The sequence below is a fragment of the Drosophila hydei genome, unplaced genomic scaffold (genome assembly GCF_003285905.1).
Source record: "Drosophila hydei strain 15085-1641.00,03,60 unplaced genomic scaffold, DhydRS2 tig00008145-arrow-arrow-pilon, whole genome shotgun sequence".
NCBI lineage: Eukaryota > Metazoa > Arthropoda > Insecta > Diptera > Drosophilidae > Drosophila > Drosophila hydei.
The window spans coordinates 412,381-432,873 of NW_022045850.1; the positions used below are offsets into that span (position 1 = coordinate 412,381).

General features: G+C 35.8%; 2 protein-coding genes across 7 annotated transcripts; one reads left to right on the top strand and one right to left on the bottom strand.

Annotated features, from left to right (window-relative positions):
• Nucleotides 1-573: 573 nt before the first annotated feature.
• Nucleotides 574-12,496, top strand: LOC111597961 (metabotropic glutamate receptor). 6 transcript variants are annotated; one of them, XR_002751358.2, is made up of 11 exons: nucleotides 574-643; nucleotides 1,040-1,130; nucleotides 3,718-3,763; nucleotides 3,823-5,090; nucleotides 6,046-6,293; nucleotides 6,402-6,508; nucleotides 7,307-7,432; nucleotides 7,496-8,015; nucleotides 8,533-8,828; nucleotides 11,017-11,707; nucleotides 11,771-12,496. XR_002751358.2 is itself a non-coding variant. In XM_023312956.2 (10 exons), exons 3-10 carry the CDS (start codon nucleotides 3,859-3,861, stop codon nucleotides 11,051-11,053), a joined length of 2,580 nt encoding a protein of 859 aa, XP_023168724.1. In that variant the 5' UTR covers nucleotides 978-1,130; nucleotides 3,718-3,763; nucleotides 3,823-3,858; the 3' UTR covers nucleotides 11,054-11,127. The 6 variants fall into 6 exon arrangements, 3 of the variants coding, with proteins under 3 accessions (XP_023168724.1, XP_023168697.2, XP_023168717.1); XR_002751359.2 differs by lacking the exon at nucleotides 574-643 and having other exon boundaries at nucleotides 978-1,130; nucleotides 3,820-5,090; XR_002751360.2 differs by lacking the exon at nucleotides 574-643 and having other exon boundaries at nucleotides 978-1,130; nucleotides 8,533-8,612.
• A 1,295-nt stretch (nucleotides 12,497-13,791) lies between these two features.
• On the bottom strand, nucleotides 13,792-19,624 carry LOC111597923 (homeobox protein 5). The gene is made up of 10 exons (XM_030225845.1): nucleotides 19,268-19,624; nucleotides 18,848-18,940; nucleotides 17,212-18,643; nucleotides 17,023-17,152; nucleotides 16,133-16,443; nucleotides 15,721-15,967; nucleotides 15,417-15,647; nucleotides 14,896-15,348; nucleotides 14,473-14,820; nucleotides 13,792-14,161 (listed from the first exon to the last, which is right to left on the bottom strand). The coding sequence occupies exons 2-10, from the start codon at nucleotides 18,871-18,873 to the stop codon at nucleotides 13,905-13,907; spliced, it is 3,435 nt and encodes a 1,144-aa protein (XP_030081705.1). The 5' UTR covers nucleotides 18,874-18,940; nucleotides 19,268-19,624; the 3' UTR covers nucleotides 13,792-13,904.
• Between the last annotated feature and the right edge of the window lie 869 nt (nucleotides 19,625-20,493).

Consider the following 20,493-nt stretch of genomic DNA (forward strand, 5'->3'; position numbering starts at 1 on the left):
TACTTAGTCACATAAAATATATATTGCGCAAAGATGTAATTAAAACAATCGAATAAGGTTTTGGTATTTTTTCGAAAAATCGTAACATCGCAAAAGAGTGCATGTTAAAACGGAACCAGCATTTGTAAATTACAATAATGAAATTTACAAATGGCAAACAGCTGATTGCCACGTTGATCGCATTTGATGCCGAATTTGGGATCCGTTTTGAATTAAGCCATGAAATTACAATTTTGATATAAATATTCAATATCATGCGTACATAAATATGTATATATATATATATATATATATCTTAGTGTTCCTTCCATATATTTATCTGTTTCCTTTGTATACATACAACATATAGTATGTGTAAGTGCAATCAGTAAGTTTCTCTTTACAACATAAAATCGAGCTACTGAAAGAGTAAAGCTTTGAAATAAGCTCTCTCTCGGTGCTCTTTGCGACTCGTTCAGGCCGACTCCTACTGAGTTGTTAGGCATGTGTTGTTTTTGGTAAGAGCGTATGTCGGAACATCTTCGCCATTTTTTTAAATGTAATGTACTCTTTGAGATCTATGTCGGCGGCCATTGCTGCTGTAGTGTTGCTCGTGCTTCCTAAATTGAGTATTCAAGGAGAGATGGACAGTTAGATGGCTGCTGTAGGTATCGTTGCTGGTGGTGGTGGCGCTGCTGCTGTTTCTGCTGCTTCTGGTGCTGCTGCTTCTGCTGCTGCTGCTTCTGCGTCTGCTGCTGCTGCTGTTGCTGCTGCTGGTGACGCTCCTGCTGATTGATACTGTTCTTAGCCACGATGCTACCACAGCGGCTCCTATTATTGTTGTTGTGTTGCTGTCGTGGTCGCTGCTGATGCTGCTGCCACTGCTTCTTCTGCTGCTGCTGTTGCTGCTTGTACAAGAACTGTTTTGGGCTTATCATAAGTAAATCAGTTTATCTACTGTTAATGCCATGGACAGATGTATGTGCTTTTCGCTCGGTTTTATGATAAGTGTCAACTGAAAAGAAAATTTATTAATAAAGTGAATTCAAACGCCTTTAAGCGAAGAACTACATGTGTAACATTCGTACATGTACACATACACATACATATATAGATATATGTGACGTACAAGAAGGGAAATTTTAATAACGGTAAGTACTTAGTGCGTTATCCATAATTTTAATTTAAGTTTTAATTTAAGTTTGTCCAGTTCAATTACGTACCAATAGCATATATATATATATATATATATATATATATATGTATATATATATATATATATATTTATATTATATATATATCATAGATACTTGTATATATATGTACATATGCATATGTGTGAATGGTGCATATACAATACTTTACGCACAGATAACTGTGCATGTACTTTGATACATTTGATACATGCATGCATGTGTACCTTAACACTCACACAGTAACAGCACCGTGGCACATGAATTACGGGAACCATGAACCAGAAAAAAAGAAATCACATACACAACATACATACATATATTCTTTAATATACTTGTATAAATATATATATATATATATATATATATATATATATATATATATATATATATATATATATATATATATATATATACATACCTGTATTTAAATATATTATATTATTTTATTAGCATTAGCATTAGCTGCCATTAGCTCCGCAAGTTAAACAAGTCTTTTGTACCTACATACGTACATCTATTACATCTATATAATAGACGTACGTACATACATTTATTGCTGAAGTTATATGTACTAAGATATATATATATATATATATATATATATACATATATATATATATATATATATATATATATATATATATATATATATATATACATATATATATACATACGGTTCCGTTGCTGTTGCTGCTTTCGCTGCTTTGCGCATTGCCATCATCGGTAGAACCATTCTTCCTTGGTACTTCTGGTAAAGTTCTTGCATCGAAGCTTTTTCTGGGTCGACATTGTTATTTTCTTCCCATGTAACATACTAACACACACACAGTGTGCTTGTGCAGCGTCGCTGTAAGCTCACAAAAACTTTTTGTGCTTGTGTCAAAAGTATCCCCAACTGTTATGCTCTTTTAATAGTTGGCATCTCCCTCTTTCTCTCTTACTGCTTACTCCCTCGCGCTCTCGCGGGCTTTCTCTTAATAAGCTGAGAGCGATTTTCTGCAAACTCTTACTAATGGCCATCTGCGAAGAATAAGTAACCATCAGTGTGAATATTTCGACATTTAGCATTTCACTATTCAATTAGTTACAATTTTGTCAAATATATCTTATTATGCACATGCATGTGTATGTTTGACTGCTCGTTATACCCTGATTCCAATGAAAATGGAAAATCAGGATTTTTAAAAAAATTTGTTTTATGTTTATTTTTAAAATATGAGATATTTTAACGAAAATTAGAACTGGATGGCACTCCATTTGTAATTGAATGAAACCGTTAACTAAGCTAGCTTAATGCTTTTAATTAATTTTGTTTTTATATTATATTGTTTTCCGGGTCATATACCTTATCAGCCAACAATTTTCAGATATTCCCGATGATATTTACGTGGAGGCAATATAAGGGCTATAAAAGGATCTTGACATTTTGGGTCTTAATCTGATTTAATATACCTAGCAGATGGGATTGGCACATTGTTGTGCTGGAAATGTCAGTTCATATTCTCAAATAACTTTTCGAAGAGGATAAAAGCTGTTTCTAACACGTCAATATATGACTTCGCCATAATATGCAAAATTTAAAACTGCAATTACAGGTGTTATAGATAGGTAAGAGATGGTTTCCCATGTCCCATGTCGATTGTCCAAGCGGTCCAACTGATGCTCCTCTATACGGAGAGCACAATACTAACGGTTAAGCCCATGCGGGAAGCCCATTAATGTACATTTTTTGATCTGAGCAAATAAGTACATGAACTGGGATTACTGAGTCATATGCACTTGTGCAATATTTGGGTGAGCTTTGCTCCGAAGCTTATTAAGTGGAGATATATTATTGGCTTTAGTTTCTGCAAGTCTTCAGCTTTTGAAATAATTCATTAGACCTTTAAAAAACATGGCTTACGACAGCTTCTTCCTACAAACAAATAGTGTGAGTTGGAGAATTCTTTTAGTGTCGAGCGTCTTTACGTCTTACCACTTAGTACCAATGAAATTTTCCCTTAAAGATAGCTCTAAATTTCGTCTCTGTAATTTTTTTCGTAAAGAAGATAAATAAAAAGATGATAAACAAAAATTGAGCGACATATTCATAATTGAATTTGGGGGAGCTATCCTGATGGCGCAAAATAAGTGAAAGTTTTTTCGACTGAACAATATAGCATACAAATATACCGGTTCATTTATCGAGCTTAATCTTTTGTCAGAGAGCTCACATATTAGGATTGCAAATCCAAAAAAAAAAATCTAAACCTAAAGACAAGCAGCTTATACTTATGTATGTATATATCGAAATCATGCAATGTTTTAATGCATTGATGAATCTATTAAAATATACCGCATATTAGAGTACCAGTAGAAATTGTCGAGAAGAGCCAATGTAATAAATAAATGTTGAATACTAAAAATAGTTGTATATAATAGTAAGTAAAAAAGTGCAGCAAATAGCCGTTGAATCGAAATCAAGTAGAGTATTATGCAGTCGAAAATGTTTGTTTTAAACATATAAGAAAAGAAAAGTAATTATTATCAATAATAATTTCAGATGATTTGGGTTGAGCGAATACGCCTGCACTAAGGCAGAAAACAAGGTATGTATATATGTATATAGTATATGTGGCATATATAATGCAAATGACATTCTTAGTAGAGCTGAATAGAGAACCAGGGTATCAGTCGAGCAATTATGTGCGAAGTGTTTAAGATGAAGTCGAATGTGTGGGATGCGCCTATTGGAATTATGCTCATGTTAGCCACCTGTTGGCTATCCCAATTGGTTATAGCCGGCTCAACGCCAGTGCAGGACACTGTGTCGGTATCATTGCCAGGTGATATAATACTAGGTGGACTATTTCCGGTACACGAGAAAGGAGAAGGTGCACCGCCTTGCGGTCCAAAAGTCTATAATCGTGGTGTTCAGCGCTTGGAGGCGATGCTATATGCTATCGATCGCGTTAATAACGATACAAATATATTGCCCGGCATCACAATAGGCGTGCATATACTAGATACCTGCTCCCGGGATACGTATGCCCTAAACCAATCGCTGCAATTTGTCCGAGCATCACTCAACAATTTGGATACATCTGTGTTTGAATGCTCCGATACATCGATACCCCAATTGAGAAAGAATGCAACGTCTGGCCCCGTGTTTGGTGTTATTGGCGGCTCGTATAGTTCCGTATCGCTTCAAGTGGCCAATCTATTGCGACTCTTTCATATACCGCAAATATCACCGGCGTCGACCGCTAAAACTTTATCGGATAAATCCAGATTTGATTTATTTGCACGTACCGTGCCGCCAGACACTTTTCAATCTGTTGCTCTGGTGGATATTATAAAAAACTTTAATTGGTCATATGTATCGACCATACATTCCGAGGGCTCCTATGGTGAATATGGCATAGAAGCCTTCCACAAGGAGGCCACCGAAAGACACGTTTGCATTGCTGCCGCCGAGAAAGTGCCGAGCGCAGCCGATGACAAGGTCTTTGATGCCATCATTGGTAAACTCTTGAAGAAGCCAAATGCTCGTGGCGTTATCCTTTTTACACGCGCCGAGGATGCCAGACGCATCCTTCTGGCAGCAAAGCGCGCTAATTTATCTCAGCCCTTCCACTGGGTGGCCAGCGATGGCTGGGGTAAGCAGCAGAAGCTGCTGGAAGGCTTAGAGGATATCGCCGAAGGCGCCATAACTGTGGAACTACAATCGGAAATAATTGAGGATTTCGACAGATATATGATGCAATTGACGCCCAGTTCGAATAAGCGTAATCCCTGGTTTGCCGAATACTGGGAGGACACTTTCAATTGTGTATTACCCAGCTCCGATAATGACATTACCCATAAAGGAGATAACACCATCGACAAGGATAAGCTTGTTTGTGATGACACTTTTAGACTATCTGATAAAGTTGGGTAAGTTCTGTTCAGATGTAGATTTTTACAAAGGTATTTTCTTTCATTATTCGCTAGTCGATCCGACCGTTGTATAAATAAAACCAAAGTTTCGTTGACTGAGTTACAAAAAACAAAAATTTAAAAATTAAATTAATGAAAAACAAATTTTAAAACTTGAATCAACTAAATTTAATAAATATTTTATAACTTAAATAATATAAAAACTATTCCATTTAAGATTTTATAATTTAAATGAAATATAATTTACTAAAGTTAAATACTGATTTTACTTAAATGAATATAATTTTTTTTATTAAATTATTGATACAAATATCTAAATAAATAAAGTTTTAATTACATTTAAATTAAACAAATTAAAATCAAACTATAATTTACTTGAAAAAAACTTTTCAAATTCATTTCAATCGTTTATGAGCAAAGAAATAAAATTAAAATAAAACAGAAATTAAGCATTATTTAAAATAACACTTATACCTTATACCTTGATTTTAAAAGTAGGAAAGCTCTAGTCGGGGTGCCCGACTAGGAGCTGCCCTGATCCCCGTCTTATCTCAGTTTTTAATATTTTCCGTAGTTTGTGTAGAGTATTAAAAAAACAAATAAAAATCGACATAACGATACCAAGATTCGAAGCAACATCAATATATGTGTGCTCTTGTATAGGAAGAATGCGTACCCTTGACGTTGCTTGCCATTTTCAAAGGGTTCAGTGCATAATAAAACATAATTAAATTAATATAAAATAGAGTGCGGGTTAAATTTAACATGCGTTAATAATTAAATATAAGAATTGTAATTTGAAGATCACTTTTGTCACCTATGCACACATGACACAGAATCTATAAGTTAAAACTTTGCATATGAGGCTCGGAGTATCTGTATCCGACATAGAGAACCATTTATTTCTTCTCATATTTTCATAATGGAAAATATGTATTTCTTCTCAATATAGGTACGAACAGGAATCGAAAACTCAATTCGTTGTAGATGCTGTTTACGCGTTTGCCCATGCCCTTCATAATTTGCACAGCGATTTGTGCACCCAGAATGATCAATCTATGGGACCGCACCATCATCAGCATAGCGAAACCGTGTGGTTTCGTAAGCCAGCGGATCGCAAATCGCAGGCGTGCCCAAATATGGCCAGCTACGATGGAAAGGACTTTTATAACAATTACTTGTTGAATGTGTCATTTGTAGGTACAGTATATATGGGGCTTACATATCCAAACAAGTTACCACCTTTCATTCACCATTTAACCCTCTCTCTCTCTCTTTCTCTCTCCCTCTCTCTCTCTCTCCCTTCAGATTTAGCCGGCAGTGAAGTGAAGTTTGACCGTCAAGGCGACGGCTTGGCTAGATATGATATTCTAAATTATCAACGCCTCGATAACTCTTCCGGATATCAGTATAAGGTATAGTTGACTCTTTCTTCTGAAAAAAGTATATTAGTTCTGTGCAATGTCCGCCTTGATATCCGTCCGGCTGGCCGTCCGTCCATCTGCCTGTATGCGCGCCAGCTATTTCGACGCTTGACTTGTACTCGTACCTCTTCTGCTAACGTGTTAAGATTTTTCCGATACGCCCACTAATAAAATAAATACTAAATCGGATATAGGTAAGGTGCTAGAGACTTGAAATTAAGAACATATATGTATATACGTTGACAATCCAAGATCAAAAAGTTGTAGCGGGTATATCTACGCCAATCAGGGACGTGGAAAATCGGAAAAACATATCCTCAAAAGTTTTGAAGCTAGAAGCGCTTAGACCATGAATGGGTATAATGCAGTCGGTAGCGCTCAACTGACCATTTCTTTTTATACCCTGATCCCATTGAAAATGGAAAGAGCTACAGCCGTCAAATTTTTTATTAGTTGTATTGTTATGTTTTGGAAACCAGCTCCAAAGTTTGAATTTTTACTAATTCCCAATGGAACATGTAGATCACATACTGAAAATTTAATTAAAATCCATTAAGTAACACAGGACGTTTGGCCAACTTGCAAAAGCACATGCCAAGCAGCGTTCAGCGAACGCATTTTACCTGTGCCACACAAACATTTTATGTATGTGTGCATGTGTTGCTTCCAAGGTATGTATGAAGGAATTGTAGAATGATTGGAATATCCCCGCCTCGAAGTATTCAGGGTATCCGGTAATCAGTAACAGTTATAATGTGTAGGATGCAAATGATTGATTATTTATTGCAGGTGATTGGTAAATGGTTCAATTATCTTGAACTTAATTTGGATTCCGTCGTGTGGAACAAGGCAAACGAGATGCCAACCTCAGCATGTTCCTTGCCTTGCGAGGCTGGGATGATAAAAAAACAACAGGTAGAACCAATTGTTGTGTCTTATTGGCCTTTAGAGTTTATTCTTGAATATATTTGAACACAGGGGGATACTTGCTGCTGGATCTGCGATAGCTGTGAATCGTATGAATACGTGTATGATGAGCTAACGTGTAGGGATTGCGGACCGGGATTTTGGCCATATCCCGATAAGTTATCCTGCTTTGCGCTCAATATAGAATACATGCGATGGAATTCGTTATTTGCACTTGTTCCATTGGCAATTGCCATTTTTGGCATTACGATGACGATAATAGTTATTGTGCTATTTGCAAGGAATCATGATACGCCTCTAGTGCGTGCATCCGGACGAGAGCTCAGCTATACGCTTCTATTCGGAATACTGGTCTGTTACTGCAATACATTTGCCTTAATCGCTAAGCCAACCATAGGATCCTGCATTTTACAAAGATTTGGCATTGGAGTCGGATTTTCCATTATTTATAGTGCTCTTCTAACAAAAACCAATCGCATATCTCGCATATTTCATTCCGCATCCAAATCGGCGCAGCGTCTCAAATATATCAGTCCCCAGTCTCAAGTTGTGATAACAACATCCCTGATCGGTACGTATAAATAAATAAGGGAAGATAAGACGAGATAGGATGCATTTGAAATTGAGATTGAGATGAGATGATGAGATGAGATGAGATGAGATGAGATGAGATGAGATGAGATGAGATAAGATGAGATGAGATGAGATGAGATGAGATGAGATGAGATGAGATGAGATGAGATGAGATGAGATGAGATGAGATGAGATGAGATGAGATGAGATGAGATGAGATGAGATGAGATGAGATGAGATGAGATGAGATGAGATGAGATGAGATTAGATGAGATTAGATTAGATTAGATTATATTAGATTAGATTAGATTAGATTAGATTAGATTAGATTTGATTTGATTTGATTTGATTATAATAGATTTGAATAGATTTTATGAGATGAGATGAGATAAGTTTGAGATGAGAAAGAGATTGAGATTCAGATTCAGTTTCAGATTGTCATTGGGATGAGATGAGATGGGACAAGTTGAAACGAGTTCAATCCAGTTAATGTTTTTTATTTGTATTTCACGTAGCAATACAAGTTTTGATTACAATGATTTGGATGATTGTGGAACCACCGGGAACTCGATTTTACTATCCTGACCGCACCGAGGTGATCTTGAAATGCAAAATACAGGATATGTCGTTCCTCTTCTCTCAGCTATACAATATGATACTCATTACAATTTGCACAGTTTACGCCATAAAGACGCGTAAAATACCAGAAAATTTTAACGAATCCAAATTCATTGGGTTTACAATGTATACCACATGTATAATTTGGCTCGCTTTTGTACCAATTTACTTCGGTACTGGTAACTCCTACGAGGTAAGACAGCCCAATATAAACTTATTACAATTTAATTGAATTATTTATATATTTATTACATGAAAATAATATAAAGATTTCCTTCTTAATGGTAAAAAAATTAAACAGAAAACAAGCCTTTAGTCGGGAGTGCCCGACTATTACTTTCATTCTATGCTTCTCTCATACATGCATACCAACCTACACATGCACACACACTCTCTTAAATATTGAATTTTGTGGCTTAAAGAGACGAACAGACGAAGATCAAGAGTATATATTAATATTAAATTTAATATAACATTCACATTCTATCAAGGGTAACTTACAATATTTAATAGTATTGGAAATAAATATACTATCAGTCCACACCATTGTATCTAAAACTCTCTATAATGATTTGATGAAAGGTATATGTGTAGCATTGCCCGAAAGATTAATCTAAATAAGCATTACTCACGCAAAACGAATAAAGTACTTCCGCTTAGCATCATACATACTATTCGAATTTGTCATTAAATACGTTTTGGAAGCAATAAAAATAGCATTAAATGTATTGCTACTGCTTTTTGATTCACCTATTAGACTGGTTTTTTATAACACTGAACCAGACTCTTCCGCAATACTTAGTTTGACGACATACCTATCGCCGCAGCCAACTGCGCCGCTGCAACAACTGATTCAATTTCAATTTTAATTTGACTTAGTATTCCTATATTAAACAGTAAATTCTGTTCTTTCATTTCGTAATCGTATAATAAGGGTTTTAATCGATTTCGTGTAAACGAACTTGATCCGCGCGTGCTATGGAAGTTTAGCTATTAGAGGTTCCAAGACAGACAGGTTCAGACATACGAACAGATGGACCAAACCGTATTGCGAATATACATACATACATGTATATATATATCTCGGTGCTGTGTCAATTTTATCTAATTGAATTGTTTTGTGACGTTCCGAAAAACGATTTCCTGCCTTCCACTTTAGACGCGATTCTAGCCACGTTCTCTCTCTCTCTCTCTAACTCAGTTGGATAGGCTCTCAGCCTCTCACTAAAACTAACTCAACAGAAGGAATTACAGCAATCTCAATAAGATTGAAGACTTTGACTTTGCTATTTATATCACAATAAATTTGACAATTTGTTTCCAATTTATTTGTTCTTGACTGCATAGAATATTTCCTTGTATTCCCTGAACCCATTCAAATGGGAAATCAGGGTATAATGGTTTTGTGCAAATGTATGCTGCGTAGTAGACCCCATAAATTATATATTCTTGAACAGTACAAGTCGAGTCGATTGATCCCTGTCCGTCTGTCTGTCCGGCGAATGCATGAATTCGCTATTCCAAGAATCAAAATTGTGATTGAATTGTGCTTGAGTTGCCAGTTGGCTCTGTAAACGCCGAGTCATGGGTCGAACCGTGCGGCGAACGGGTAGTTCGTTTTGTCTTTTATTCCTAGTTGTGAAGTCACGGGGTTGGTAGACTTGCGTAGATAATGTAGGCTCAAATGTGTTTTTGTTAAGACTCCATACAAAGTATTGGGACTGGGTTCATGGTATCTGCTAGTCGGGCACCCCGACCAGAGCTTTCTTACTTTTTTAATATGTATTATTATTTTCTTTTCAATTTTTAATTAAATATTATTTATTTACAGTTTTTGTTTTGTTTTTTTTTTTTTTGCAGATCCAAAAAAAACCGTATATATATAAACTTAATACTTTTTACTTAATTTTAAAAAGTTGGGGTCGGATGATGGGAGCCAGCTATTCCCAGACCACAGCCACATATATACTTAGTGATATTATTGGACTATGGACTTAACAAAATTCTGACATAGAGTCTGAAAACTAATTATAAATAACTACACAATAATCATTTAAAATTAATTAAAACGAAGATAAAAAAGTAAAGAATTAATAAGATAGACAATAGAAGTATATAATATCCAATGGAGAGACAGAGAGACTTAAGCAAAAAGATTGAAAAATGACTAATAATCATGTCAGGTTAGATTTTATGCCCTTTCGGCAAGACCTGAATACCCGCAGTGATTTCCAGAAAATGCTGCGACATAGAAATGGAAGACATGGAATATAATATTATTCTGTAATCTGAGCACTACTCGTTATGGGATTACAAATAAGGAATAATGCTAGACATGTCGAATTGAATATTAATTGGAATATTATAACATGTTTTTACAGATCCAAATCACTACATTGTGCATCTCGATTAGCTTGAGTGCCTCGGTTGCCCTAGTCTGCCTTTACTCGCCCAAGGTGTATATATTGGTCTTTCACCCTGACAAAAATGTCCGCAAGCTGACAATGAATAGCACTGTGTACAGACGTTCGGCCACAACAGGCGCTGGAGCGGGAGCGGGAGCGGGAACGGGAACGGGAACGGGAACCGGAACCGGTGCAGGTGCAAATGCAGGTGCTCAGGGATTGCCAACTAGTTCCGGATACAGTCGAACTCCAATTGGATTAAACTATGGAGACGCAAGCTATGGTGTCGGCGTTGGAGTTGGAGTCGGTGGTGAGATCGGAGACGGAGCCGGTGCCATTACTATGGCAGCGACGGAGCGAGCGTCTCAATATCCCAATTCCGATCTGGATCAAAATCAAAGCGTTGTCATTCATGCAAATGATGAATGCTACAACAATGGTGCTTCCACATCCGAGAATTGCGATTGCGGGTTGGGTATCGGGGATCCAGCCTGCATTGGTATTGAAGATTAGATGAGAATTCTTATATTATAATACTAGCGAAGGTGCTAGCACTCATACATACACACAAACACATATATGTAGACGTGGCACAAGGACAGAATGCCACAGCTTCCACTCGAAGGGAACTCCCAAAACATCGTACAAACTAGTAACAAGGCTCTAGGTCGGTGCACCACTGGAAGATTTTCTGAACCATGCACAGTGCTAATATTTTAATCATTTACAGCTACTTTTATCATCATAGCACGTGAGATGGGCTTTAATATAGAAAATGAACTGTTATAGATGAACCTCTAAATGGATGTCTACGTTTTTCTGTTTCAAATTGTTCCAGAAAGGGGGGAGATAGTCAATATCTGTATATATCCTGGCAGTAAATTAGAATGGTATCAACGTATTGATTATCATCGAAGACGAAGAAATGTTAATAGTTTCAAGTCGAGCTTCTGTGGCTTGCGAGAGCGACGAATCGATATATATAAACTCAATGAGGCATTATACCCTGAAGTCCTATTTTCAATCTGCCTTCTGCATATGTATGTAAGCATGCATGTATTGTCCACACACAATGCATATGCATATGTATGTAAATGTTTTTAATACAATTGTTGGCTAAATATTTACGCTTCTTTTATTGAAACATTTACTTTATTTATATACAAAACGCTTACGAAATGAGCGTATACTCGACGAAAAATCAAATTGTTGCATTTCTCAGAAATATAAAAATGGTGTGTAAAGATTCAAATAGAACAACAATACACACGCACATAATCACTCACGTACACCCACACACACACACACAATATATCACTTAAGTGTTTTAGATTATCCAATATCCTGCGCTAACTCTGCTATCAAGTATATGTAATTAATTATATGTAGTACGTAATGTAATTCGAAGAAATAATATTGTGCATAGTTTGTTAAAGAGAAGTAAGAAAAAAATAGTGAAGAAGAAGATATAATATGAATTAAAGTATTTTCAATTGAAATATATAAATACAAAGAACAAATATTATAAGATTCATTCATCATTGATTTGATATATATACATATAAAGGTCTAAGCATATGTGAACAAACTCAAGGCATTCCTAAAATTTAAGCTTCTATCGCAATGCTCACAGTCTTCAAATACTTTGCAAAACTAAATTATGCCATTTTCCAATTTTTTCTTTTTTTAACAATTGTCACAAATTTTTTCGATATATAGAGATATGAAAACGATATCTATTTGTGAGTATAATTTATTCAAGGTAATTTCGATCCAGTTCCCAATAGATTTTTAGTATATCTAAATTTCGGTTTCTAGTCGCTCTGGACGAGTATTTAGAATTAGTGGCAGATTATCCCACCTACAAACAAGGTTAAAAAGTAATTCATATATATGGTAGGACAATTCGAATAACTAAATAGACAAAATATATTACTGCTCATGCACATTCGAATATTGTTAAATATTATTAAGCAATTGTTTTATTCCCAAGGATATATTCGAATTCGAATTATTATTTCACAACTAATTTTCAAATGTAGCTAAGTAGACTTAAATTTAGTATTTAAGAAACTTTCTTAGGACTCGATAAAAATAAATATGGTACATATATCATACACCGATTTTCCATATCAAATTATTTTTTTTATTTTATTTTTATGTAATGTTTTCATCATGGGGTATCGAAAGTGTTCAAGCGTCTCTGATTGATTGATAATCCAGTCATTAACTTCTGAACAACTTCAGCAATGTTTAGATTTGCACTTACTTTGTCTTTTCTGTCAATCAATCAATCAATTAGTATTAGTAGTTAGGCAAGCAGTAATCTAAGCTGATCAGTCAGTTATTCAATCAATCCATCGCTTGGTATTCAATCCAACCACTATGTCAATCAATCAGTCAGTCAGAATCAAACACTCTTGATTCAGTCAATTAATCAGTCAGAAATTAATAATTATAAGTTAAGCAGTGTATATACATTTAACTGCATACATCCAAACGAAGATTTTTTACATATTTCATTTTATTTTTTTTCTTCTCTTCTTTAGTATATACAGAAAAATGATTTGTTTTATTTTTACAATACAATCTACGATTTATAAATATTGTGAATTAAATTGGATCTCAAATGCTTTAAAAATATCAGAGTGTACAAGTAGTAGTATGCTACATATGGTATATGAACATAATTTATATAAAAACTGTGTTAATATTTTCATTGCGCAAATGAACAAAGGAGAATTTGTAAAATTGTGTTTAAAAGAAACGGGCTTTATTAAAAATAATACACAAAAATCATTTCAACTAATTATAGTTTAGTTTTAATTTAAGTCTCTTTTAAAATAGATATATTTGCTTAAGTCTTAATTGAGCACTGTGGCTGAGGAATGTTGCATGCTACGTTCGAATTCTTCCAAGCTGAGCGCCTGATTCATATTCAAAGGGGGCAATTTCCCAGCCGATGCTCTGGCAAGTAACTCTGGGGAAAACCATTGTGCCAATTGATTTGTTGTTGGTGATAATCGTTCGTCTCTTTGATGATAGTTGTTGATCGGTCTGAGGTTATTGTTTTTCATTAAATTTGCAGACAATGCAGAGTCGGCGTTGCCATCGGGGCCACCTAAAAATACATTAAAAATACAAATATTAATAATAAAAAAATCACAACAAATCAGACTTCCTCCAATCAAGCACTCTCGATACCAACCAAAGGCAAAGTCGTATAATATACATTAAACACATGATCTACACATGATCGAGACGAGTGTAAATTAATTAAGTTCGCTATCATTTTAATCAAGTAAGCGCAAGCATGAAAGTTATCGATAATAGAAAACTAAACCGAACTGCACATGCTAGAGATGGACCTAAGTGTATAATTAGACATCTTATATACGTTATGCCTACATAATACCTGAACGATATTATTACCTGCCATAGAAACTGATTGTATTGTTGAATTATTTTGACGATGTAAATCTCCATGCAATAAAAGATGCCCAGGCAGTGACTGGGGTTGGGTCTGCGATCTTTGCTGTTGGATAAAATGTTGTTGTTGAAGTTGCTGCAACTGGGAGGTAATTCCTTCGTTATATGGAACAATTTGAAGTGGAGACAGTCCAATGCGAATGCTCTCATTATTTATTGTATCCGCCGTTGTTTGTGTTTGCATTGATTTTAACTTTTGTTGATGCATCTGTTGTTGTAACTCATTATTTAGTAGAAATGTTGCGGGCATTTGTGAACCCGAGTTCAAAGTTCCTTTTAAAATCGGACGCCCTAGAACAAAAGAAAAAAGTAATAATTCAAATAAATTTAGGTCGATTACTAAAATTTTTCCATATACTTAATTACCGAAAGATTTTGTACCATGTGATGTTGCTGTGGATATTTGCATATTTCCAGGTGGCCATCGATTTTGCTTTTGCGACATCTGCGGCGGTAATTTTGGTGAATTTTGTGGACTATTGGTATTCAATTGATGCTGCATCGCGTAATTGCCACCCAAAATCATTCGAGGTTGCAACTGATTTGGTGGTGATGTTTCATTCAACATATTATGTACTATTCGCTGATTATCCAGTTTTGGATGTGGCGGCGCTGATAGTTTATATTGCTGAGCATATTGTTGCTGCTGCACTTGATTGAACGTAGAACTGTTATTCAATGTGGATGATGATGTCTCCTTATCAGCTGTCATTTTTCTTAAAACCGATGTTGGCGTAAATGCTAAAGGGGTCGGTGAATTAGTATGTGTGGGATTTTGATGGAGACCTTGGCTCGTTGTGTTTTGATGTGGGTATATATCTAAACATATTTAAATATATTACATATATTAATTGAAAGGTTTTTAGTCAACAAATTTGGTTACATACCATCAGGGCTCACATTCTTGCTAAAGAATTGATTATTTTTCACAATATTTTGAGAATTTGTGTCATTTGCATACGTTAGATGTTGATGTTGCTGCTGGTGGAGAGTATTACGCCCAGAACTGGTGTACTCAAAAAGTACTGCTGAAATTATTTCTCTCGATTGAGGCGTTCCATGCGGATTATTTAATTCCCTTTCTAAAAGTTCAACCGAAACATCGCCTCGAGCAACACCTGAAAAATAAAAGTAATACATTAAATTCAAGATGTTTAGTAATATCGAAAACCTACCAATCTAAAATCTTACCTTGTAATAATTGTTGAATCTCCATACGTTTATGCGTTTGCAAGGAAATATTTAATTCATGAACATGAGGATGTATTTGATTTTGCGACATCATCTCCATATGCCTATGTGACAAAGAATCATTCTTTTTAGGCCGTTGTTGTTGTTGATATAGATGAATATCATCTTCTCTAATTTGATTTGGATGCTGCTGTTGTTGTTGCTGCTGCTGTTGTTGCTGTTGTTGTTGCTGCTGCTGCTGTTGTTGTTGCTGCTGCTGCTGTTGTTGTTGCTGTTGTTGATGCTGTTGTTGGTGTTGGTGGTGGTGGTGGTGGTGCTGCTGCTGTTGTTGTTGTTGTTGTTGTTGTTGCTGCTGCTGTTGTTGCTGTTGTTGTTGCTGCTGCTGTTGTTGTTGTTGTTGTTGCTGCTGCTGCTGCTGCTGCTGCTGCTGCTGCTGCTGCTGCTGCTGCTGCTGCTGCTGCTGCTGCTGATGACGAGGAACGCAGCGAACTGCTGTCACATTCCCAGTTATAGGGTATGTTAATTCAGAATTGCTCTGTGAGCCCAATTGTTGCAAAAGTCTTTTAAAACCTTCTGTATCTCTGGTAACAGATTTATCTCTCTGCTCGGAATACATTGTTTGTCGTTGTTGATGTGCATTTGCCTGCGATTTATTTATATCATATTCCGGACGTAAATCAACTTTTCTCATTTGTGCTTCTAATTCTTTTACACTCGGAATTTCTGAAATTAGAAATAAATTTTACAAATTCAGATTTGAAAATTAGAGAAGTCATCGACGATTTACAAGCTTAACTCTGCGTGCTACATATCTTTCGAGCCAGACTGACAGACAGATGGCCAGGATAAAATCGTTGTTGATTAAGAATAGACGTGCTTCGCTAAGGAAAATTAAGCGCTTTTCTAGATGTATATTCCTAAGAAAAATATACGAATATGCATTTCGAATTTCAAGTATAGCTTTCATGGCTTACGAGGTTATACGGATATAATATAAAACACTTTAAAGGGTGTCCCACGCCACCTGTTACATACACTATCAAAAAACCACTACAACCAATTCCCAGCTCCAAGAGATTTAGACGATTAAAATAGTAGATATATTTGATCAGCCTACGGTTCGGTGCAGTCATCAAATTAGATGGATACTGATGCGAGGTGGAACGAGTATTCCTCTTTTTTGACTAGCATCTTACCCAAAGGATAACTGGGGAATATGCTACAGTGTCTCAAATATTCCGTTTTTTTTTTTTAAATTAGAAACGATATTCTGATTCTTGTTTACAAAATGTGGTTTAATACCTTGCGTTTCAACTGTAGCAGAGTCTCCAATAAATACGTGATCGTTGTTTTTTGTTGGCTCTTTGCATGCAAACCATTGACTGAAACGCGATGTACTTTGGACATCCCCTTGCACCTCGCTGTCGTTTCCCTAAAAAATAGAAAATGTACTTCAATTGATAGAATATATTTGATAAATTGATGGTATACCATTAGTGCATGATCCATTGGATCCATGTTAAGATAGGCATCGAAATTGAATTCAACTTCAGATTTTGGAACTGAATTAGAATTATAATTGTTTTGTTTATTATTTGTTGCAGCATGTTGTTCGTCCACATCATTTGTGTTATTATTTAAACTGGCTATGCTACTTCTTCTTGATGATGGATGATTTGTCTTAACATCTGATGCTTTGTTAATATCATCTTTGATGTTTTTCAACTCTACCGATGAATTTTCGCTTTCGTAATCATCAAATCCATGCAAATCAATTGTTTCATGCTGTGATGTAGGTCCAGCACTAAACCATTCCGGCTCATGTCTATCATGTCCTTGATATAAATTCATGCGTTTGCCACGATTTTGCATATTGCCCGAGTGACATTCACCGAAATTAAATTTATCTTTATTGTTTGAAGTGCGACTGCGTCCAGTTTGAACATTTTTCTTTCCATCGTTTTGATCGCGATTATTATCCATTGGTTTGCGACGATCTCTCTCACGATCGCGATCGCGATCTACTAAATTATCGATGTGTTTTCCAGATGATGTACGCAGACGCTGCTGTTGTGGCTGATGTTGCTGATACTGGTTGGCTGGGTTTCCATTTTGTGGTCGTTCCTTATCAAGATTATTTAATAAATTATCTGTTTCTTTGTGTTTTGTATATTCCCAATTATCATTTCGTGGTAATAGGCGGCCACTTCCAATACGTCTTTCCTGTACATTCAAGCTGCTCGCCGCCTGACGTCCACCTAAGAACGAAGTCGGGGACATCGATTGCTCATTATGTGGAGAACTTAAGTGTTTTTCACCACGTTCCCAATCTGCTGACGCACCAGCAGTTGTACCAGAAGCTCGGCTGATAGAACGCACTTGATTGTGACTTTTTAGTTCAAGGCTGCTTTGAGGACCCGTCGCAGCAGCTGCTGAGCTATTTTCTTTCATATTTCCATCATCATTTTGCGTTTCGGTTTGTTCAACTACAAAACGTTTTTTCACAAAGGCTGGCATTAAATGCGCTGAGGATATACTACGGTGATCTATATTGGGCGATTTGTATGTGGAGACACACAGATTGCCACTGGCTGAGGCTAAGTTAGTCTGCTGTTGTAATTCCTCTCCAGAAATTTGATCGCCAGAAGTAAAACGTTGATAATAATTGTGAGCACGTTCGCGATTTCGCAGTGCTCGTCTCGAACTCAAAAGCCCATTGGCATTAGTTAGACTTGAACTTTCCCTTTCTGGGGATAACCCACTCTTATTTCCACAGCTATTGCTGCTGCTGTTGCTTACATTTGTTTGAAGCCCATTATTTTTCCAAAAATTTAACGTCTGCAGATCAGCTCGATGTGCACAATTCGGTCGTTGACGTGAACTTCCTTCATAACGCAGAGCTAGTAAATCAGATCGCGAATACCTAAAGAATTGCAAAAACAGCATTTCATTATTGTTAATTTTCTATGTTGTATATAAGCATTGGAGAAAGTATGAAAATAGTTAACTTGGGCATATTTCTCTTGCCTTTCTTCATACAAGCTATGTTTTAAAATATTTTATTGCACAAATATGTTAAATATTTTCTTACTTTGAAATCAAAAGTGAAACATGTATAATATCTTACCTTGATTGATCGTTAATAATGTCCATTTTGTACCTCTTCAGTCCTGTCTTTCTTCTACACTCTTACAAACAAATCTTGAAATACATACGTATGCTGATGCGCACATTTATATTTATTATTCAGAAAAATATAATGGCTAGTATATAAACATATATATATGTATATGTATATGTATATATATATATATATATATATATATATATATATATATATATATATATATATATCTAAGTATATATAGTAGATAATTGTAATCGCACATTTTCTTACTATATAAATACGTCATATTTTAAATAATGAAATAGCATTTTTAAAGATATTTCAACTGTGCAAAATAATGTGAATTTACTTAGCGTACATTCATTGTTATACCTTTACAAATACACATACGTACTTATTTAGATGTATGTATATACTTACACCCAAATATGTCGGAAATGTAAATCTGAGCTTTGTTTTGTGTACATTTAGTATGCTCACATTTTCTTTCGCTGCTATTTTAAATTACAAATTTGTTATTGCGTTAATTTTTGCGTTTGTAAGATTTTTTTCATGAAATTATCGCTTCTTAGAGTTTGTGCTTAACGTTGAACTAGTTCACTAAAACAGTTCAATTTATTACGGTTGCAAAAATTATTGACTCGATATATATAAAGCAATTAGGGGATATGCAAATATCTTGGTTTTCGTACGTAGCACTCCAAATACATTTATTAATTTTAATATTGTAGTAAGTTAGCTATATTTTATTTGCCGATAAGGCATTCGCGAACGATACCAATCAGTCGTGTAGCTTCGATACTATTTCACGATTAGTATTTATTTTTATGACTATCGCTATTACTTCGAGATGAGCGAACAACAGCTGCACATTATCGATTAAAAGTATTTCGACTCTAGTATTTTTGTATTGGCGATTTTGAATCTTCCAACGCCAGTGCGCTTCGAGCGCTTAACCGACGCTATTTTCAGATAGGGTTCTGCAATGCTCCATTTTTGTTTTTTACGTTCTGTAAATTACTCTCAAATATATGTTGATATATCTGTATGTATGTATGCACAAGCAACAATGCAGGGCAAGCGTTCCATTTTGTTATTTATTTAGTTGCTGAGTATTGTCTTAGACTTTATAGCGCATCTAGCTCTAAGCCTTATCTAATGAGAGGGCAGATATGTCAGTAATTCTGCGCTTATTGCTTCTAACTAATTCTAAGTTACCCAGAGGATGCAATGCTTGCGAGATGTTTAGGATGCGCTGCAAGTCTCTCCGCGTACCAATGAGTTCGCCACTGTGGGAATTGCTAAATCCATATTTAAAACTGACTTTCTTACAAACCAGCTGGCTCCAGTTGATCTGCGTAGCGCTTTATTCTGCAGGATCTGAATTTTGTTCCTTGAAGTCCTCGCCGAGCAGCCCAATAGAGAGATACCATACACGAAGGTTGGGACAACTACAGCCTTGTAGATGGCGGCCTTGCTGCTGTAAGGCAGTTTGCTCGAAGTTCTCAGCATCCAATCGAGGGGCTTTCGCTTGCTTTTGCATTTTGTGGTTACTTGACTTCAGCCTTCTGTCCAAGGTAACGCTTGAGCAATCACCTCTTCTAGTGGCGAAGGTTGTGGGTACTGACTTTTGTGCATTAATGGTG